Raw genomic sequence first — 24,379 nt, forward strand, 5'->3', positions numbered from 1 at the left:
GTCTCCTAGCCGCTCAGGCAAATCATATTGTCTAAAAATGCATTTTTCCATCGATAACATGACATCATCGCGCCAAGTGCATGCTCTTTCAGTCAATTACTGCGCATATATACAGCCCGGCCCCCGGCCAAATTTTTTTAATTGTAATTTTTAGGAATTTATCTGAATGTGCATGAACTATTTCTGTTCAAAATTGTTTGAAATGTCAAATGTTTAAATATTAACTGTCAGTTTACTGTACTGTGCCAACTGTACTACTATATGAGTACGTATGTTCTATTGTTTCATTGAAAATAAAACAACAAAGTCAATTTGGCTGTCATCTGTTTTAATTATGAGACAAAATTGCCTCTTTCATGCTTGAAATAAGAAATTATTACTTTAAAAAAGTAGTTTTATACTTGTGAGTGTTGATGACACAGCTTTGCAACACTTGATATTCTAGTTTCAAGCATGTTTTACTCAATATAGGTCATCAAATGTCAGTAACAAGCTGTAATATCTTACTGAGATCATTTAGGACCAAAACCCTTAAAACAAGTAAAACACTAACATAAAATCTGCTTAGTGAGAAGAATTATCTTATCAGACAGAAAATAAGCAAATATCACCCTTATTTGAGATATGTAATCTTACTTAGATTTCAGTTGTTGCAGTGTGCGTACTAGGTCGCGTTGCGCCGGCGGACGGAGGGGAGAGGGGGTCTTAAACGGTGGCGTTGTTGTGTGTGTGGACACAGATAAGGTTAGGTGGGATTTACCCTGGATAACGTTATCCGGCTTAGTGTAAACGGGGCCTAAAGTGTGTACACGGGAGGTAAAACCTGTTGGAATTGTGCCATTTGTTATCATAAGATTGGTAATAAAAGTTAAAAATAGCATGGAACTTTGTGTGATTTTTTTTTATGGAGGCTATTTATTTGTTTTTAAGTAAAAAAAAACAACCTTATATTCAAGGTGTGGCGGTAATAAAAATGCCATATTCAATTACACTAAGGGGAAACCCTGCATGTCCTATAATAGTTGAATTTGCTTTTACTGTTTTCTTATTCACATGCAACCCCACACCTTCTTCAAATATTTTCAAACTTGTTTCAAATGTTTGTGCTGATTGTTGCTGTTCGAAAATGTGTGCTGTTATGTTTTTAATGCTATCGATATTTTATTACCGTATTTTTCGGACTATAAGTCACAGTTTTTTTTCATAGTTTGGCCGGGCTCCAGTGCGACTTATATATGTTTATTTCCTTCTTTATTATGCATTTTCGGCAGGTGCGACTTATACTCCGGTGCGACTTATACTCCGAAAAATACGGTATTCACTTTATTGTGACAAGTGCTCCTGTCTGCTGTGTGCACACCTCCACCTGTCTCTACACACTGCCATCACCCTACTGTACTGCTGCACCCTTCATACTGTAGATTCAGCGTTATCTTAAACGTGTATGTGTGTATGTATGTATATATATATATATATATATGTGTGTGTGTGTGTGTGTGTGTGTGTCTGTGCCACCACTCACTGTACCTCTCTCTTTCTTTTCTGTGTCCTCACAGCATGTGATTGCCATCCCGTGGGTGCCGCCGGCAAAACCTGTAACCAAACCACAGGACAATGTCCCTGTAAAGACGGTGTGACGGGTATCACGTGCAACCGCTGCGCTAAAGGCTACCAGCAGAGCCGCTCGCCCATTGCTCCCTGCATAAGTACGTGAAAGCAGATTTGACCAAGAAATGTGATATTTTAATATTATGCTGTCTGCTACACGCGTCTATGTGAACACGCTTTATTACACATAATGGCAGGATTTGGTTTTTACTTTTTTATTCATGTGAAACGATTTTTTACACTTTTTTGGTCAAACTTGAATTTGATGCATGTTTTGTACTAAAACAAATCATACTATATATAATATATAATTAATAGTATATAAATTATATATGATTATATACATACATATATATATGTATATATAATTTACATTAGGTCAGGAAAAAACTATTTCATCCCTGCAAGCCTGTTTCAGGGAGCAGAGAAACCTTAGGAACAGGCTTGTCGGGATGAAATAGCCTGTGTGTTTTTTCCTGACCTAACGTATATTTTGTTCTACCCCGGTATTGAGCACTGTATGACGGATAAACCACAGAAACCTTGACTATATATATATATATATATATATATATATATATATATTTATATTATATAAATTATCAAATTGTATTTATATAGGCCTGTAAATCTTTGGGTTCAACACAATTCGATTAGATTATCGGCAGTCATGATTGCTTCAGAATCGATTCTCGATTCAAAATCAATAATTTAAAAAAAAAAATAGTTAAAAATAGTTTTTTTATCGATTAAAAATCATTACAAATAAGAATCGTGATTAATTTGAAATTCCATTTTTATTGACACCCCTAATATATACAGTATATATTAGAGATGCGCGGTTTGCGGACACAACCGCGGAGTCCGCGGATTATCCGCGGGTCGGGCGGTTGAAATAAAAAAAAATTAGATTTTAAATAGATTCAGGCGGGTGGCAGTTAAACCAATTCGGAAATATATATACATAGTTAAATGTTGTTACCCACATACGAAAAACGAGCAGGCACCTGCAGCACGCCACAACAGAAGAAGAAAAAAAAAAAAGATGGCAACGCCGGCAGCAAACGTGGTACGCGACAAACTAAAAAAGGGAATACTAAAGACCAGGGGAAAAAAAGGCCAGAAAAGTTCAGCATGGACTCGTTTTTATGAGGTTTTAAATCAGGATGATAGTAATGCTGGCTACGTGATTTGCAAGAGCTGCGACGCTGTTTATGTCTACGACAGTCACAAAACCGGGACATCTAACATGGTGCATCACATTTGTGCAAAACCCCGAACCTCCACAAACACCCTGAGCATGAGCAGTTTCGTCCGCCGTGATCCCAGAAGAGTGGATGTTAAAACAAGATAGAACGCAGCTGCCTGCAGCAGTTTGAGTGGCGCGAGCGCGCTTGGAGGTGCGCTCAGCGCGGCTCCCAGATGATTGCGCACTGGTGTGCGTCTGGGCCGTGACAGCGTGGCACGCATTGATTGTCTCTGCTACATTGGATCAGTCTCCTTTCTTTAACAGGCAAAAGCTTTATAACTTACTAATGCCTTGCATCGTCTATATATGATATATAACGGGTGGGTGCGGTTTTGATGAAATGTTAGTTCGGGTGGATGGCGGATGGATAATAATAAATGATAAATGGGTTGTACTTGTATAGCGCTTTTCTACCTTCAAGGTACTCAAAGCGCTTTGACACTACTTCCACATTTACCCATTCACACACACATTCACACACTGATGGAGGGAGCTGCCATGCAAGGCGCTAACCAGCACCCATCAGAAGCAAGGGTGAAGTGTCTTGCTCAGGACACAACGGACATGACGAGGTTGGTACTAGGTGGGGATTGAACCAGGGACCCTCGGGTTGCGCATGGCCACTCTCCCACTGCGCCATGCCATCCCTAATGACGACTTTTGTGATGCGGTTGCGGATGAAATAATTGCCTATCCGCGCATCTCTAGTATATATATATATATATATATATATATATATATATATATATGTATATATATATATGTATGTGTGGGAAAAAAATCACAAGACTACTTCATCTCTACAGGCCTGTTTCATGAGGGGTTCCCTCAATCATCAGGAGATTTTCCTGATGATTGAGGGAACCCCTCATGAAACAGGCCTGTAGAGATGAAGTAGTCTTGTGATTTTTTTCCCACACATACATATATTGCGCTCTACTACGGTATCGAGCACTATTTTTTGGATAACCTTATTAAGACATATATATATATATATATATATATATATATATATATATATATATATATATATATATATATATATATATATATTACACACACACACACATATATATATATATATAGATATAGATTAAAAATATATATTTAAATTAAAATATATGTGTGTGTGTGTATGTATATCATACATACATACATACATACATACATACATACATACATACATACATACATACATACATACATATATATATATATATATATATGAATGTATGAACTGTATAAATTACGATTAGGATCCAGTATCACTGCCTTTCCAGACCAGAACTAAAAACGTGCACCACGAACCAGTGAGACTGTGCAGGGAAATTTGCTATTATCTTCATATCAGTGACAGAGCAGGAAGCGGCTAGTCATATGTTTACGGTAAAATTCTGTATGAAGCTCCCTGTCATTTATTTATTGACATTTTACATGCGCTCGGATCGCAGGGCCCTACACGCACAGCGCGTGATCCACGTATTGTTAGCCTTTTCGACAAAAGTAATCAAATGTAACAAATTAACACCGAATATGGTTTCATTCTAAATTTTAGAATCCACAATAAAATGTCGGAGGTCTATTTTTAATATAATGTTATTACTGTGTAAAACAACACGTTTTTATTATACATTTTGGGCACAATTTTGAATGCTACAGTGCTGTATGTAAAATGCAAAACTTGAAAAATAAATATAAAAGAAATACCAATTTAAAATAAAAATAAAAATTACTTTTCTTAATTACCATAAAAAAATCTATTCTTCATGTAAGCAGACACTAAATAGTGTAAACAATGCTTAAATGCTACCGAGGTATGCTAAGGCCGATGCATAAGGATTATACATCATGCCTAATAAAGTACTATTTCAAAATACAGCATATTTAAAAAAAATCATGATTATTGTTTTAAGTAAGACAAAATTATTGAATGAATGGGTATTTGAATTCAACAGTCACATTAATTGTGAGTACTGTGATGGGTTGCAGCGCTCCAAAACCACCAGTCATAAATCTGCAGAGACGTTGGGAAAGCATTCTGTTTTTTATTGAGCCATCCGTCATGAAACGTCTAATTTTTTTTAAACACTGAGGTGATTCAAATCGGTTGCTTTTTCTATCGGCGTGTTCACCTGTGCACAACTGAGACTTCCTTTCTGCATGTGTGCCTTTGACACTTTGGTTTGACTTCTACATCCAATTGGTTATTTCAAAGCCCCGCTTTTTCCCGCAAGCCTCAGAAGGCGTTGGATGTCTTCATACTTGGCGGTGCAAAGGCGAGCCAAGGGCAAGAGCAGCAGCTCAAGAAAAACAAATAAACAATTGTTTTAATCGCACAAAAATATTGATGGTATAGTGTCAGGTTCAAACACTGATGACATCTATTAAACAAGACAAGAAGCAAAGAATCAAACAGAGACAGAATTCAATTTGGCTCAGTGAGGAGAAACGTGTACATCTGTACCCTTGCACAGTGTCATTACGCTCTGGCGAAAGACTGTACGCCTCCTCTTTTATTTGGACTTTCCCTGATTACATGGCAACAGCTGTTTCTAGGGTTTGGGGGTCATAAACAGCCATCACCCTTGATTAAAACAGTTCAAAGAAAAGGTCGTAAACAGTTCACAGAAAATGTCGTAAAACAGTTCAAAGAAGCGGTGCCTGGAGGGGAGTCTGGTCCTGCTTCCTCTTCGCTTTGTTTATCTCGGGTCAAGACAAAATCTTTCTGTTGATTACAATACATGAAATAAACAGAACATCTTCATGTTGCTTCCCATCCTACACAGTGGAGTTTTACAAGCCTTCTTCTTGGTAGGTTCAAAGACAGCTTTTGTCTTCTCGCCGGGAACTCATTGCAGCGCAAAGTTTTGTGATAACTTAAATACAATTATTCTAACATATAGAATAGTGGTATTCACCAAGTACCACCTCAGAAAACACTTGGCTCTTCATACGACCAACATTGAAATACAGTAGCGCAGCAGACCTAAATATTCATTCAAAACAAGGCAGAGGTTTTATTTCACAAGTATTTTTAATATGTTGGTCCACTTTGACATTAGACACAGTTTGAACAGTAACACCGTGTTTGAATATTTCAATTCAGTGATTCTTTGGCGTACCACTAGATGGAGCTCGTACTACAGTTTGAGAATCACTGGTGTAGAAAGTTTAGGGTTGGGATAACATTGAAAGTGTTGGAACATTTTCCCCTAAATATGTAAAAAAAATCATTAAAAAACTTGCTCAATTTGCAAAGCTAATAACTTGCTCTTCATGGCAGTATGTCTGGTATACGGGACCATTTAAAGCCGCGGCATGTCAGACTGCCGATATCGGCCGATAAATGCTTTAAAATGTAATATCGGAAATTATCGGTATCTGTTTTAAAATTATCGGTATCGGTTTCAAAAAGTAAAACGTATTACTTTTTAAAACGCCGCTGTGTACACGGACGTAGGGAGAAGTACAGAGCGCCAATAAACCTTAAAAGGCACTGCCTTTGCGTGCCGGCCCAGTCACATAATATCTACGGCTTTTCACACACACAAGTGAATCCATGCATACTTGGTCAACAGCCATACAGGTCACACTGAGGGTGGTCGTATAAACAACTTTAACACTGTTACAAATATGTGCCACACTGTGAACCCACACCAAACAAGAATGACAAACAAATTTTGGGAGAACATCCGCACCGTAACACAACATAAACACAACAGAACAAATACCCAGAACCCCTTGCAGCACTAACATTATATATACACCCTCCGCTATAAAATATTTGACGCTTCGGTTTTTACCTGCAAAATTATGAAAAGAGCTCTAGCATGTCGATATTAGCATACTTTGGACACCCCTGGCTTAAAATTCGGGCAGGCTGGCTGATATTTCCACTTGGGCCAAAAAAATATTAAAATAATAATGAATAATAATTCCTACTTTGCAGAAATGTATTTAATAATGCGGAATCAGGAATGTTGTTTGAAAGTTTCCTACTCTGGATGCAGCAAATGATGAAAGTTGCATTTGTGTGCTTTGGTCCTGGAGCAGAGATTCCTGTTACACCGCCTACACCCGCAGTCAGCAGTACAGAAGAGCCCTCGGGTAAGTCAAATATCATATCTACCCTGTGCATAGAACAGTAAGTACATCATTCCCCACATGCCTGAGCTTAATATTAGGTCTTACTCCTGCATGTTAGTGGCTGGTGAATATTAAACACATAAGCAGAAACCCTGGTATAAATTACTGTATATACTGTACATATTAGTTTATACTGCAATGGTTCTGCAAGCCATTAATAGGCAATTATGATCATTTACAAATGATGATGTAGCTCAGGCAATGTGCATTTTATTATACAACTGTATAATACAATGTTGCTGTCTGATGGTGATGGAAAGCATCTTTAAATTGTGTGACTTTTTTATGGAGCCAGAACACCACCAGTAAGTTTTGGTATTGGGAAAAAAAATATGTTTTTAATTCAATCGAAAAAGAAAAACATTGTATTTCAGGTTAATTTGCATAATTTTCAGACAATTACAAAACTCAAAACCAGTGAAGTTGGCATGTTGTGTAAGTCGTAAACAAAAAACAGAATACAATGATTTGCAAATCCTTTTCAACTTATATTTAATTGAATAGACTGCAAAGACAAGATATTTAATGTTCGAACTGGAAAACTTTACTTTTTGCAAATATTAGCTCATTTTTAATTCGATGCCTGCAACATGTTTCAAAAAAGCTGGCACAAGTGGCAATAAAGACTGAGAAAGTTGAGAAATGCTCATCAAACACTTATTTGGGAACAGGTGGGTGCCATGATTGGGTATAAAAGCAGCTTCCATGAAATGCTCAGTCATTCACAAACAAGGATGGGGCGAGGGTCACCACTTTGTGAACAAATGCGTGAGCAACTTGTCTAACAGTTTAAGAACAACATTTCTCAACAAGCTATTGCAAGGAAGTTAGGGATTTCACCATCTACGGTCCGTATTATCATCAAAAAAATCAGAGAATCTGGAGAAATCACTGCACGTAAGCGACAAGCCCGTGACTTTCGATCCCTCAGAAAGCCACGAGTTGCATCAAAAAGCGACATCAGTGTGTAAAGGATATCACCACATGGGCTCAGGAACACTTCAGAAAACCAATGTCAGTAACTACAATTGGTCGCCACATCTGTAAGTGCAAGTTAAAACTCTACTGTGCAAAGCGAAAGCCATTTATCAACAACACCCAGAAACGCCGCCGGCTTCGCTGGGCCCGAGCTCATTTAAAATAGACTGATGCAAGAATGGGAAATAATTCCACCTGAAAAGCTTCAAAAATTGGTCTCCTCAGTTCCCAAACGTTTACTGAGTGTTGTTAAAAGGAAAGGCCATGTAACACAGTGGTGAACATGCCCCTGTGCCAACTTTTTTGCAATGTGTTGCTGCCATTAAATTTTAAGATAATGATTATTTACAGAAAAAAATAAGTTTCTCAGTTCGAACATTAAATATCTTGTCTTTGCAGTCTATTCAATTTGAATATAAATTGAAAAGGATTTGCAAATCATTGTATGCTGTTTTTATTTACGATTTACACAACGTGCCAACTTCACTGGTTTTGTATATGATTAAATTTACATTTAATTATTATAGTATTGTATTATTATTAGTGCTGTCAAAGTTATTGTGTTAACTCATGCTATTAATCACAAACATTATTGTAATAATCGTGTATATATTTATTTTGAGCGTACACGCTCCTTCACCTTAACCAGGTGCTTCTCAATTATTTTCCCGTTACGCCACCCTCGGAAAAGAACATATACAATTGTTTCTGCAGACAGTAAAATTGTATCCTCATTATCGTTAAAGAAAACATCAACAGAGAATAACTGTATTAACATTGTTTTTTAGCCTGTACCAGATAATATTTAAACTGCATCAATTTGCCTGAAACTAAACTGTAAATAAATCCTTATTTAAACTATGAAAATTTTTGACCGACTTGAAACATTTGATACTGAAAAATACAATTAAATAAACTCAATAAATAATTTAAAGAAGCTAAAATTGATCAGCAAGAGGAACACAATATATAAAACATTTTAACCTTCAAAACAAAAATAAATACAACACTTTGTGCTCTTTTTTTTATTTGAATCAAAATGAGGAAGTGAAGAATAATGGCTACTTCCCCTCGGCCATCATGCACATGAACAATAACAAGATCTGATAGCTCAGTTACAGCTCATGTTATTCTATGTTATGTGTTTTATGTTGCTCAATTGCACCAAGTAAAATTCCTAGTTTGTGAACCCGTTCTCAAACAATGGCAATAAAAACTATTCTGACTCTGATTCTGGTTCTGATACAAGAAGCACATTTTAGTGCACAGCTTTTTAAAGCATGATACTGATAAAGCATGTTCCCAAAGCATGTTTTGTGCAAATAAATGATGTACGGTCAAATAAAACATTTTTAAAATGTCCATCTATGACATTCAGACAATTAAACTGCATTTGTGTTAAAATATTGGGCAACAAAAGTTGGACAACTATTTAATGACACTTTTTTAAAACGACAATAGGACTCCTGCTGAACAAAGGTGTTAGCGTTATGCTAAAAACATGCTAAACGCAAAGGAAAAGCTAAAATACTGCTTCCGGTTAAATTTGGCATCACACAGATAACCACACATTTTTGCATTTTGGATGAACATATATTCGATTTTTGTGTTATCTAATAAAAATATTAAAAATGGCCCGAAATTAGTTTTTTGATTTGCATTTAAGAAATGGAAATAGAATGAACGGCAGGTACACGGAACTAAAATACTGCTTCTGGTTCAATTTGGCATCACACAGTTAAACACGCATTTTTACATTTTGGATTTACATATATTCCATTTTTGTGTTTATCTGGGAAGAAAAATCCATAAAAAGGAAAACAGCACAAAATCCAATTTTATGGCAATATTTGAATGAAAATCAACCCTTTTTTGTTTGTTTCGAAATCTGCCGTATATAATAAAAAGCGAAAAACTGCCCTAATTTTGTTTCTTGATTTGCGTTTCAGAATTGGAAATAGAATGAACGGAAGGTACTCAGATCGTTATGCTAAAAACATGCTAAACACGAAGGAAAAGCTCAAATACTGCTTCCGGTTCAATTTGTCATCACACAGATAAACATGCTTTTTTGCATTTTGGATAACTATGAATTGGATTTTTGTGTTTATCTGGAAAAATAAAAATCCATAAAAAGGAAGGCAGCACAAAATCTAATTTTATGGCAATATTTGAATGAAAATCAATCCTTTTTTGTTTGTTTTCAAATCTGACATATATAGTAAAAATCGAAAAATGACCCAAACTTTGTTTTTTGATTTGCGTTTCAGAATTGGAAATAGAATGAAGAATGAAGGTACACGGGTCAGTGTGCATTCTGTTTCCAATTCTAAAATGCAAATCAAAAAAACAATTTTCAGGCCAAGTTTTCTATTTTCATGTCTGAAACAAAAGTTGGACAACTATTTAATGACACGGTCCGTGTACCTTCCGGTCATTCTATTTCCAATTCTTAAACGCAAATCCAAAAACAAAATTAGGGCCGTTTTTCCATTTTTACTATGTATGGCAGATTTTAAAACAAACAGAACATTTTTTATTTTCATTCAAATATTGCCATAAAATTGGAGTATGTGCTGTTTTCCTTTTATGGGTTTTTATTTTTCCAGATAAACACAAAAATCGAATACCTACCATCCAAAATGCAAAAATGCGTTAGCTGTGTGATGACAAATTGAACCGGAAGCAGTATTTTAGCTTTTCCTTTGCATTTAGCATGTTTTTAGCATAATGCTAACACCTTTGTTTAGGTCTGTGTACCTTCTGTTCATTCTATTTCAAATTCTTAAATGCAAATCAAGAAACTAATTTCGGGCCATTTTTTCTATTTTCATTTCCTTAAACAAAAATCGGACAACTATTTAATGACACTTTTTCAAAACGACAATAGGACTCCTGCTGAACAAAGGTGTTACCGTTATGCTAAAAACTAAGGCTAAAATACTGCTTCCGGTTCAATTTGTCATCACACAGATAAACACACATTTTTGCATTTTGGATGATTTGTGTGTTTATCTGGAAAAAAAAATCCATAAAAGGAAAACAGCACAACATCCAATTTTATGGCAATATTTGAATGAAAATCAACCCTTTTTTGTTTGTTTCAAAATCTGCCATATATAATAAAAATCGAAAAACTGCCCTAATTTTGTCTCTTGATTTGCGTTTCAGAAATGGAAATAGAATGAACAGGAGGTACACGGACCTAAGGTGTTAGCGTTATGCAAAAAACAGGCTAAAAGCTAAAATACTGCTTCCGATTCAATTTGTCATCACACAGATAAACATGAATTGGATTGTTGTGTTTATCTGGACAAATAAAAATCAATAAAAAGGAAAACAGCACAAAATCCAATTTCATGGCAATATTTTATTGAAAATCAACCCTTTTTTGTTTGTTTTTAAATATGCCATTTATAGTAAAAAAATCGAAAAACGGCTTTAACTTTGTCTTTTTATTTGCTTTACAGAATTGGAAATAGAATGAACAGAAGGTACATGGGTCAGTGTGCCTTCCGTTCATTCTATTTCCAATTCTTAAATGCAAACCAAGAAACAAATTTCGGGCCAATTTTTCTGTTTTCATTTCCTAAACAAAAGTTGGACAACTATTTAATTACACTTTTTTTAAACGAAAATAGGACTCCTGCTGAACAAAGTGTTACCGTTATACAGGCCCGGCCCTAACCAATCTGGCGCCCTAGGCAAGATTTTAGGTGGCGCCCCCCCACATCGGCAGTGAAGTGTATATACTCACAAGAACCCGAATAGCTTTGTCTTTGACCTTTTTTTTTACTTACAACTATACCTAATATATAAAGGGGTGGAAAAGTGACGATTACCTGCAGGGCAAACATTAGCTAAACAGAAGGCAATAACAATGTAAACAAAAACCACCTGCTTAAAAGATCTAATACAAACATTTATATGCACGTACAACACTTAGAACTTTTAGCATATCAGTATGTGGAATTAAATTATGGAATGGATTAAGTAAAGAAGTTAAAAATTGTACTGATATGATCCAGTTTAAGAGGTTGTTCAAAATAATAGTGCTTACAGAGTACAAAGAAGAAGAATTATGAGAAATACTTTCAACCTTATTGAAAATAAGATATTCTTCATCTCAGTATGTTAATAATGACTGAATTAATTAATTAATTACATATTACAAAACTGTTGTATACTAATTCATAGATGTTATTTTATTATATAAAAAGGTCAGTAAATGATTCTATATATTTGTAAACGCTTTGAAGTGGGAAAGGGGTAGGATTAAATAAGCTTTGCTTCTTCCTACTCCTTTTCGGGCATGATGTAAAATGAAATGATATGAAATTGTGTGATGTATTATGATGTAAGTGTGTTCATGTTCGAAATAAACTAAAGAAAGAAAGAAATGTCCCTGAGGAATGTAAGGTGGGAGTACTGTAATTACCTAACGTTACATTATTATTTTCCATAACAATTTAGCCCCCTCCACAATATTAACCCGGCGTGAAAACAGAACTGGCTATTTATTGATTAGCAATTGCCGAATCATGTAACATTAGCTTAATGCTAAAAAGCCAGGTTACTATCACATTCTGTAACAGACAAATAATGTCATGTAGGCTAACGTTACCTACCTGCTACCTCTGTCTTTTCTCGTTTCTCCTCCTCTTCTTTTCTCTTTTTTCTTCCCTGGGCACCTGACAGTTTTGGCATCTTGTGTTGATTTTTTGATGTGGTGACGTCCAAAAAGTGTCATGATACGGGAAGCGAGGGGGCGCACTGTGTGGGGGGGGGGGCGTAATGTTGTAACAAATGATATTTCTATTAAATAGGCTTTACTTTGCATTTTAATTAACGTGGGATTATTTTTTTGTATTTGAAAATAATAGTACCAACTTTTTTTTCTCTTTTTTTTTTTTTCTCCAACATTTGTGGCACTGGCGTGGCGCCCCCTGATGGACGGCGCCCTTAGCATTTGCCTATACGGCCTATGCCACGGGCCGGCCCTGCCGTTATGCTAGAAACTAAAAATAAAATACTGCTTCCGGTTCAATTTGTCATCACACAGATAAACACGCATTTTTGCATTTTGGATGATTTTTGTGTTTATCTGGGGAAAAAAAATCCATAAAAGGAAAACAGCACAGAATAAAATGTTATTGCAATACTTTAATGAAAATCAACACTTTCTTGTTTGTTTTCAAATCTGCCATATATAGTAAAAAATCGAAAAACGGCCTCATCTTTGTTTTTGGATTTGCTTCACAGAATTGGAAATAGAATGAACGGAAGGTACACGGACCCATAATCGTTGTCACATTAGTCAACAAACCTTGTAACAGCTGAGTTGAAACAGTAAAATACTTATTGGTCCACTATCATGCATACACACTAAATATGGACATACTGCATTTTTCGGAGTATAAGTCGCACCGGCCGAAAACGCATAATAAGAAGGAAAAAACATATATAAGTCGCACTGGAGTATAAGTCGCATTTTTTGGGGAAATGTATTTGATAAAAGCCAACACCAAGAATAGAAATTTGAAAGGCAATTTAAAATAAATAAAGAATAGTGAACAACAGGCTGAATAAGTGTACGTTAAATGACGCATAAATAACCAACTGAGAACGTGCCTGGTATGTTAACGTAACATATTATGGTAAGAGTCATTGAAATAACTATAACATATAGAACATGCTATACGTTTACCAAACAATCTGTCACTCATAATCGCTAAATCCCATGAAATCTTTTACGTCTAGTCTCTTACGTGAATGAGCTAAATAATATTATTTGATATTTTACGCTAATGTGTTAATAATTTCACACATAAGTCGCACCTGAGTATAAGTCGCACCCCCGGGCCAAACTATGAAAAAAAACTGCGCCTTATAGTCCGAAAAATGCGGTAAATGAAAAATACATTCTTAACACAAAGTTAAGTGAGCAGAAGTTGATGGATTGTCTTTGACAGTACTTATGTGCTTTTTGCACAAACAATAGGTGATGACTAAAAGTACAAGTGATTGAAGGAGTGTGTTTTGGAACCCCTTGAGTCACGTGACACCGCCATCCAGGCCCGAGGTGTGTTTGTAAGCGCTTCCTGCAGCTCTCGCCGTGGCCTCCGAGGGCCCGAAACATTCCCCCGGACAGCTTTGATTGACGGCACAGTCACTGCCTCACGCTGCAGCTCCACCTCTTTTCTTTACCACCCGCTGCTTCCCCCCCTCCATCTCCATCGTCTCCGTCTGTTTCACGCTTTGTGTTGACGTGACAGCGTGTGTGGTGCAGAGCCAGAATATGTGCACTTCCCCCACACCCCACTTGACACGATACCGTTTTGGAATGTCTCTTCAACTCGGCAAGGGGCGACGCGGCGAGAAAGCGAACAATAAAAAGTATCGGAAAAAATATTTGCTCGGTGCAGATCCTGCTGTAACTAAACTGTAATCATGGCCTGTCATGGAGGTGTTGGAATGCACGGACTGGTGTAAACACAACCTGCAACCATCATGTTGGACCACGTCGTTAGAGATCATCTAATCACGCCGGAGAATTCACGGATTTCCCTCGTCTACGTTCGAGAGTCTGTTTGAATTTGAGCAGATGGCAAAGTGGACTTTTCTGACGCCATGACGTGCCAAGGCTGCGGAGCAACTTGCATATTTACACTTTGAGACCCCCTGGAAGGTTCTCTGAACTTACTTGTGCTACTTTTTGAGCAGCTACCATCTTGTTGGATGTGGCATCCATCGTAAACATGGTGAACAGGCGTGGGGATTTTTTTGGAGTAACGAATTTCCACTAAGGTCGTCATAAACACGACTCCTAGGAGGACATGTTTTTTTCAATTGTTCGTCAAAAAAAAGTTGTCGTTTTTGGGGAATTAGGTTGTGGCATTTCAAGAAAAAAAATCGCAATCAGGCTAAAATTATTTCAGTAACGGTCCTTTAAAAGGTTTTAATATTACATGAAAAAAGTATTCTTCGTGAATAAAGTATATAGGTTATTTCTGACAAAATGTCCCAATATGAAAAAAGTCAATCTTATGAGAAAAAAGTTAACAAAAAAAATATCAAAATCAAACAGAAATGTTAAAAAAAAAAATCGTAGAAAACGTAATCTGACAAAAAAAAAGTTCACAGGAAAATATTTTAGAAGTTGCAATCCAACATAAATTACATTTATTTTACTTCCAAAAAGTCGTAGTTTTATGAGAAAGAATTTAACACACAAAATATTAGAAGTTTTAATCAAACAGTCAACTTTTTTTTTAGTTCCAAAAAGTCGGAATCTTATCTAAAAAAAAGTTAAAAGAAAATTATTAGGTCGGAATTTTGTAATTTTTTACAAAAAGTTGGAATCTAATGACAAAAAGTTAACAGAAACAAATATTAAGTCATGATTAAAAAGTAATCTTTTTTAATTCCTACCAAAAAGTTGGAATCTTATGTGAAAAATTTTAACAGAGAAAAATATTAAGTCGTAATCAAATCGTTTTTTTTTGTTTGTTTGTTTTTTAAAGTCCGAATCTTTCGCGTAAAAAGTTAACAGGAAAACATTTTTAGAGGTTGTAATCCAATATAAATTACATTTATTTTACTTCCAAAAAGTCATAGTCTTATGAGAAAGAATTTAACAGACAAAATATTAGAAGTTGTAATCAAACAGTCAACTTTTTTTTAGTTCCAAAAAGTCGGAATTTTATGTAAAAAAAGTTCAAAGAAAAATATTAGAGGTCGTAATTTTGTAATTGTTTTACAAAAAGTTGGATTCTAATGACAAAAAAAAAGTTAACAGAAACAAATATTAAAAGTCGTGATTAAAAAGTAATCTTTTTTATTCCTACCAAAAAGTTGGAATCGTATGTGAAAAATGTTAAGAGAAAAATATTAAAAGTTGTAATCAAACGTAAATTTTTGTTTTCCTTTTTTTATTTTACAGTTGGAATCTTTCGCGAAACAAGTTAACAGGAAACATTTTTTTAGAGGCAATATAATAGAGGTAATCCAACATAAATTACATTTATTTTACTTCCAAAAAGTCGTAGTCTTATGAGAAAGAATTTAACAGACAAAATATATGAAGTTGTAATCAAACAGTCAACTTTTTTTTAGTTCCAAAAAGTCGGACTCTTATGTGAAAAAAGTTAAAAGAAAAAATATTAGGTCGTAATTTTTTACAGAAAGTTGGAAACTAATGAGAAAAAAAAGTTAACAGAAACAAATATTAAAAGTCATGATTAAAAAGTAATCTTTTTTATTTTTACCAAAAAGTTGAATTCTTATGTGAAAAATGTTAACAGAGAAAAATATTAAAAGTCATAATCAAACGTAAATAGTTTTTTTGTTCTTTTGCAAAAAAAATTCACAGGAAAACATTTTAGAAGTTGTAATCCAACATAAATGTAATTTATTTTACTTCCAAAAAGTCGTAGTCTTATGACAAATAATTTAACAAAAAAAATATTAGAAGTTGTAATCAAACAGTCAACTTTTTTGGAAATCCAAAAAGTCGGAATCTTATGTGAAAAAAGTTAAAAGAAAAAATATTAGAGGTCTTGATTCTGTAATTTTGTAATCTCTTACAAAAAGTTGGAATCTAATGAGGAAAAAAAGGTAACAGAAAAAAATATTAAAAGTCGTGATCAAACAGTAATCTTTTTTTATTTCTATCAAAAAGTTGGGATCTTATGTGAAAAATGTTAACAGAGGAAAATGTTAAAAGTCGTAATCAAACGGGAATAGTTGTCTTTTTTTTTTTAAGTCGGAATCTTGTGCGAAAAAAGTTAACAGGAATAATATTAAAAGTCGTAATCAAATGGAAATAGTTTTTTTTAGTTTTTTTTAAAGTCGTAATCAAACAGATTAAATCTAATTTTTCTTCAAAAATATCTTCATGTTACGGGCCTTGAAAAAGGTATTAATTTTGCAAGAAAAAAGTAATCTCCCCAAATTAAGTGATTTGGACAAAATGTCGGAATCAAAAAAGAATTTAACATTTTATGACAAAAAAGTCAAAAACAATACCAAAATCAAATAAAAAAATTTTTTTTTCAAAAAGTCTGAAACTTATGAGAAAAAAAAGGTAACAAGAAACATTTATAGAAGTTGTAATTGAACAGAAAGAACATGTTTTCCTTTCGAAAATTCGTAATCTCAAAAGAAAAAATTGAACACAAAAAATGTTAGAAGTCATAATCAAACAGTATTTCTTTCTAAAATACCTTTGGAAAATCATGAAAAATAAGTTGTAATATTAGAAGAAAAAGGACATAGTCAGACCGATAAAGTAATCTTCTTTTTTCATGCTTCGAGAAAAAAGTCGTAGAAAAAAAGGAAATCTGTTTTTTTTTCCTGAAAAAATATCATTAACGATCTTTAAAAACGTTTTAATGATACAATATATTGTTGCTTTTGACAAAATGTCGGAATCTGAAAAAAGTCATATAAATTTTATGAGTAAAAAAGTCAACAGAAAAATGATCAAAATCAAACAGAAAAAAAAAAAATATATATATATATATATATATATATATATATGTATATATATATATATATATATATATATATATATATATTATAAAACGTTGTAATAATACAAGAAAAAGGACATAGTCAGACTGGTATAAAGTATTTTTCTTTTTTTTTTGTCATCTTCTTTGAATACGGTTGTAATGCGACACACACACACACATATATACATACATATATACATATACATACATATATATATATATACATATACATACATACATACATATATATAGTTAAAGTTAAAGTACCAATGATTGTCACACACACACTAGGTATGATGACATTTGTCCTCTGCATTTGACCCATCCCCTTTGATCACCCCCTGGGAGGTGAGGGGAGCAGTGGGCAGCAGCGGTGCCGCGCCCGGGAATCATTTTTGATGATTTAACCCCCAATTCCAATCCTTGATGCTGAGTGCCAAGCAGGGAGGTAATGGGTCCCATTTTTATAGTCTTTGGTATGACTCCGGGATCTTTCTGTGTGGAGTTTGCATGTCCTCCCCGTGACTGCGTGGGTTCCCTCCGGGTACTCCGGCTTCCTCCCACCTCCAAAGACATGCACCTGGGGATAAGTTGATTGGCAACACTAAATTGGCCCTAGTGTGTGAATGTGAGTGTGAATGTTGTCTGTCTATCTGTGTTGGCCCTGCGATGAGGTGGCGACTTGTCCAGGGTGTACCCCGCCTTCCGCCCGATTGTAGCTGAGATAGGCTCCAGCGCCCCCCGCGACCCCAAAGGGAATAAGCGGTAGAAAATGGATGGATGGGTATGACTCGGCCGGGGTTTGAACTCACAACCTACCGATCTCAGGGCGGACACTCTAACCACTAGGCCACTGAGTACCTACACACACACACACACACACACACACACACACACACACACACACACACACACACACACACACACACACACACACACACACACACACACATATATATAGTCGAGGTTTCTGTGGTTTATCCGTTATATAGTGCTCAATACCGGGGTAGAGCGGAATATACATTAGGTCAGTAAAAAACATTGAGGCTATTTCATCCCTACAAGCCTGTTTCCCTGCTCTTCAGGGTGAAAAAAATCCCCTGAAGAGCATGCATACACATATATATACACACACACACACACACACACACACACACACACACATTTATATATATATACACAGTATATATATAAATACACACATACATACATACATGAAAAAATATGTATATACACACACGCAAAACATGTTATGTGATTATTTTTTAAATGTTGCAAAAAATAAAAAAAATTGGAGTAAAGATGAAAATAGAATAAAAAAAAACAAATTGAAAGTGGAAACATTCCAAGATAAATGTATATACAAAGGTTGTAAAGTGATGTCAAATAATGAAAGTAGATTCCATTTTTAGCTGATGTTAAGCTGTCAAGTTGAGTTACAAATGCTGATTATTAAAATGTATCAGATAGGTGAAAATGAAAAAAAGGGCCTGTAAAGTGAGGGTGTTGATGGAGGAATTAAAGGAGGAATGTGTAAGATTTTGGAGCAGCAAGCGTGTGTGCATGCATGTTCACGTTTGAGGGTGTGTGTGACAGCTGTTTGGCAGGTGCCTCATGCACCTCCGCTGGATGGAGGCGGAGGTGCTGCTCAGGGCACATTTTGGCAAACACCGAGTGGATATCAATTTGTTCCCTGTAGTGCGAGACCCTCTTCTCCCCCCCACTGCTGTCGACCACAGGGAGGGATGGAATGCATGGAGAATACCTCGGATGGCGCGGCCCAGACAAAACACACATTGTGCCGCTAGGTCACGGATGGTGTAAGTCGCCACTCCCACGGGTCGTGACAGAGATGTCTGCGCGGCAACCCAAATGTGGGGGAGATTAACCACCGGTGACCTGTGAAGGCCGCTTGGGCCCGTCGGGATGCACAGGATGTGAAAGTAATGATGATGATGAAGATGGGAGAGAGGATGATGGGGCTTTTGGGGAGGGGGGGTGTCACGTTCACTCCTAAATGTGTGTGAAGCTCGTCCAAAACTGGGATGGATCACAATCCTTTGGGCACCTCCTTGGATTATTTGCATTAGGACAAGGCAGGGTGGGGAGCCTGAGAGCATGTCATCAGGGCCCACATGCAATTTGAAAGACTAATTATATTTTTAGGGCTGTCAAAGTTAACGCAAGTGATTAATCATAAAAAATATTGCATTAATCATGAACTATATAAACGTGTGCAGGATGTTGTGTGGCACGTGACAATGCTAAACACACTTTCATATATATAAAAATATACATACATATATATATATATATATATATATATATATATATATATATATATATATATATATATATATATATATATATACACATATATATATATATATATATATATATATATATATACATACACACACACACAAATGTATACATATATACACATTTTTTATACACACATATATATGCATACATATATTTATACACACATATATATGCATACATATATATATAAATACACACCACACATACATATATATATATACACACATATATATATACATACATATACATGCACACACACACATATATATATATATATATATATATATATATATATGTCTTAATAAGGTTATCCAAAAAATAGTGCTCGATACCGTAGTAGAGCGCAATATATGTATGTGTGGGGGAAAAAAATCACAAGACTATTTCATCTCTACAGGCCTGTTTCATGAGGGGGGGTTCCCTCAATCATCAGGAGATTTTAATGGGAGCATTCACATACCATGGTTTATATAGGGCACAGAGTGGGTGGGTACAGGCTGGCGTAGGGGCGTGGTGATTGGCTCATGTGTTACCTAGGAGGTGTTTCCGTCTGTGGCGGCATGCTGTTACAATTTCGCTGCGCTTGTTGAGGGATGACAGGTCTGGACGGTAAATAATAAACAGTTTCTCTTTCAAGCATAGGTTGCATCTTTTATTACCACTATTGTAAGGTGTGCTGGATGCAAGAATTTGCCATGTTATTGAATATTCAACATTATTGTCTTTGAGGTCCCAAATGTGTTTGCTGAGTTCTGTGGTATTCCGCAGGTTTTGGTTCCTGAAAGAAGCCTTGTGATTGTTCCATCTGGTTTTGAATTCTCCCTCGGTTAATCCTACATATGTGTCGGATGTGTTAATGTCCTTGCGTGTTACCTTAGATTGGTACGTGAATGCTCCCATTAAAATCTCCTGATGATTGAGGGAACCCCCCCTCATGAAACAGGCCTGTAGAGATGAAATAGTCTTGTGATTTTTTTTCCCACACATACATATATATATATATATATATATACACACACATTATATATATATATATATATATATATATATATTATATATATATATATATATATATATATATATATACACACACATGATAGATATATATATAAATATGTATATATATATATATATATATATATATACACACACACACACACACAAATAAAAAATGTACTCTCTTTCTCCATCAAATGTTTAAATGTCTGAAATAATTCAACCTGAAACCTGAACACACAAAAGTCTTGTTGGTACATTAACCACCATGCTGCTACACTAAAAAACAAAAAAAACTAAATCATTTTACTTCGTGTCTGTAAATAGTTGTGGCATTGTTTAACACTCCGGGAGTTTTGAAGTAATAAACAATCAGTGTTTTCACAGTCACTGCTTGCGTTAGCAAAAATTGCAGTGTGAGGCGATCCCTCATCGTCTTGTGTCCCGGTAGTGCCTTCTCCATCGCCGTAATAAAAAGTCGCTGCAGCGTCTTTTTCGGTCTCATCACAAAAAGAGACTTGTTGCGGAACAAAGCCACCTTAGCTGATAAAATCCTTCAACTAAAAATGCTGCAAGACGACGACTCAAAGCCGTTGTTTGGCAACCAGAAGCTATGCAGCAAGACGGTGAGAGTTTGGACACGTTTAAATCACACAAAGTGATCTCCAGCTCTGACCGGCGACAATTATGCACATAAACACATCAGAAGTCCAAATGACCACGCCGGTGTGTACAGGATGCAAACAGGAAGTGGCGTAGATTGCCCCGCCTCTTTGAAATGACCGCACTGGCGTGTACAGCAAGTGATCAAAATGATGAATACGGCAGCCGCCGATGGCTTCAAGCGGCATGCAAAATGAATGAATGAAGCGTTCGTACGCCGAGACATCGCACACAGAGGCACATTTGTCGCGATGTAAACGTTCTTAAACGGAAAACAGGAGGTTTCACTGTATGTCACCTTGAATGAATGAATGAATGAATGAATGAAATGAGTTTATTTCGGTCATATAATCAACCACTTTGTGTGATCAATTTAACAGCACAGATGATACATATTAACAATCAATACACATACATACAAAAAGAAAAAGAATGACCGAAAAAGGAATAGGCTTGAAGCATACTCTACACATTCACTGAAAATTAGATTACCTGGAGCATCAACGTTAAAAAAAAAAAATCAATGGGATGAAAGTAATCATTGCTATATTTTATAATTTTCCATTCATTCACCCTTCAAGGCTTTCTTAAACCTTAACAAAGAACTACATGTCTTCAACTCATCACTGAGCTTGGTCCACCATTTAACTCCTATAACTGAAATACATTTGTATTTTGTATCCGTTCTTACTTTACCTATTTTAAAAAATCAATATCCCCCGTAAATTATAGTTTTCTCCTCTTAATTTAAATAACCCAAGAATACAAGGTCTAATGGTCTAAACAAGAAGTACCGTATTTTCCGCACTATAAGGCGCACCGGATTATTAGCCGCACCTTCTATGAATTACATATTTCATAATTTTGTCCACCAATAAGCCGCCCCGGACTATAAGCCGCGCCTACGCTGCGCTAAAGTGAATGTCAAAAAAACGCTGCGCTAAAGTGAATGTCAAAAAAACAGTCAGATAGTTCAGTCAAACTTTAATAATATATTGAAAACCAGCGTTCTAACAACTCTGTCCCAAAATGTACGCAAATGTGCAATCACAAACATAGTAAAATTCAAAATGGTGTAGAGCAATAGTAACATAATGTTGCTCGAACGTTAATGTCACAACACACAAAATAAACATAGCGCTCACCTTCTGAAGTTATTCTTCATTCGTAAATCCTTCGAATTCTTCGTCTTCGGTGTCCGAATTGAAAAGTTGCGCAAGCGTGGTATCCAAAATGGCCGGTTCCGTCTCGTCGAAGTCATCGGGAGTCAGTGTCGCTGTTGTTCTGTGAATCCTGCCTTCCGGAAAGCTCGGACCACAGTTGTGACCGAAATATCTGCCCAGGCATTTACGATCCACTGGCAAATGTTGGCGTATGTCGTCCGGCGCTGTCTGCCCGTCTTAGTGAAGGTGTGTTCGCCTTCGGAGCTGTGTGAAAAAAGCCACCCGGCCTCTTCGCGTAAACTTCCCTTAACCACTCGCTCATCTTTTCTTCATCCATCCATCCCTTCGAGTTAGCTTTTATGATGACGCCGACTGGAAAGGTCTCTTTTGGCAAGGTCTTCCTTTTGAATATCACCATGGGTGGAAGTTAGCATGGCAAGCTAGAACCACAGTGAAGGATGACTTCTCATTCCCTGTGGTGCGAATATTCACCGTACGTGCTCCCGTTCCACAGTGCGGTTCACAGGAATATCAGTTGCTGTGAAATACGGTAGTAATCCGTGTGCGGATGGAGAGATTGCGTCTTTTTATGAACCGGATCGCTTAGTAGGAGCCATTTTGTGGTCTTTACAGATGTAAACAGGAAATGAAACGTACGGTGATATCCGCGCGTTTTTTCTTCTTCTTCCGGGGGCGGGCGGTAGCTTACAGTAGAAGAAGAAGCGCTTCCTGTTCTATGGGGGCGGGTGCTTACCTTGGCGGTTGCTTGCGTAGAAGAAGAAGCGCTTCCTGTTCTACCGGGAAAAAAGATGGCGGCTGTTTACCGAAGTTGCGAGATCGAAACTTTATGAAAATGAATCGTAATAAAGCGCACCGGGTTATAAGGCGCACTGTTAGCTTTTGAGAAAATTTGTGGTTTTTAGGTGCGCCTTATAGTGCGGAAAATACGGTAAATAAAATCCATCTTACCCAAAACCAAGCTGCCAGACTAGCTCTTCATTGCTCATTTAGGACCGGCGTTGAGATCATGCATACTGAATTGTCATGGATGAGAGTTGGTGAAAGACTAGCTTGTAGTTTGATTCTATTTATTTTTATTTTTTTAAATCTATACATACCATAAACCTGCTTATCTGTATTCTCAGCTGTTGCTTGCTAGTGACAGTCACAACTATGGTAACAGGCAGGTGCTCTCACCCGTCTTAAACCCAAAACTGATGACCGTTATGTATAAGGCAATCACTTACTGGAATCCACTTCCACAATATCTGGTATCAATCACCAGCATAGTGGGTTTTAGGAATAGACTAAGAAGAGAAGTACTGCGGAACAAGATTATTCTAGATTGTACCTAATGTCACGACTAGTTTTATTGATTATGGGACAAGCAGTAGAAAATGGATGGATGGTACTTAGTTTGTCTTTGGTACAATAATGTGTATATTTTAGGCCATTGGTTCTTTCTTTTATTTTTGCAAAAATATTTATATCTATTTTTATCTTTGGTATGAACATTATGTAAAAGTAATTTTTTATTTTTTTTTGGTTCTTTGTTGTTGCTATTTTTGTATTACAACATTTTATTATTTGATCATGTTGTACTGAATTGTAATCTTTTGTTTTGTGATTGTGTGATGTTTTTTGCCTGGACCCCAGGAAGAATAGTCTCCACTGCGGTGTGGACTAATAGGGATCCTTAATAAACTAAACTAATCAAGGATACAAGAATACAATAC

At 36.0% G+C, this 24,379-nt stretch overlaps 1 protein-coding gene and 1 long non-coding RNA gene across 2 annotated transcripts in view; one reads left to right on the forward strand and one right to left on the reverse strand.

The window, feature by feature from the left end:
* ntn1a (netrin 1a) overlaps window positions 1–24,379 on the forward strand; it is a 192,123-nt gene that overhangs the window by 135,970 nt on the left and 31,774 nt on the right. Inside the window, exons 3-4 of the mRNA XM_061983694.1 lie at window positions 1,557–1,706; window positions 6,911–6,964. Coding sequence (XP_061839678.1) covers window positions 1,557–1,706; window positions 6,911–6,964 — 204 coding nt within the window. The remainder of the gene's footprint in view (window positions 1–1,556; window positions 1,707–6,910; window positions 6,965–24,379) is intronic.
* Window positions 1–24,379, reverse strand: part of LOC133621577 (uncharacterized) — a 37,513-nt gene that overhangs the window by 4,333 nt on the left and 8,801 nt on the right. The window contains exon 2 of the long non-coding RNA XR_009817671.1: window positions 1,528–1,593. This is a non-coding gene — a long non-coding RNA (uncharacterized lncRNA). The remainder of the gene's footprint in view (window positions 1–1,527; window positions 1,594–24,379) is intronic.

This window comes from Nerophis lumbriciformis, linkage group LG25, assembly GCF_033978685.3.
Source record: "Nerophis lumbriciformis linkage group LG25, RoL_Nlum_v2.1, whole genome shotgun sequence".
In the NCBI taxonomy this organism is placed as follows: domain Eukaryota; kingdom Metazoa; phylum Chordata; class Actinopteri; order Syngnathiformes; family Syngnathidae; genus Nerophis; species Nerophis lumbriciformis.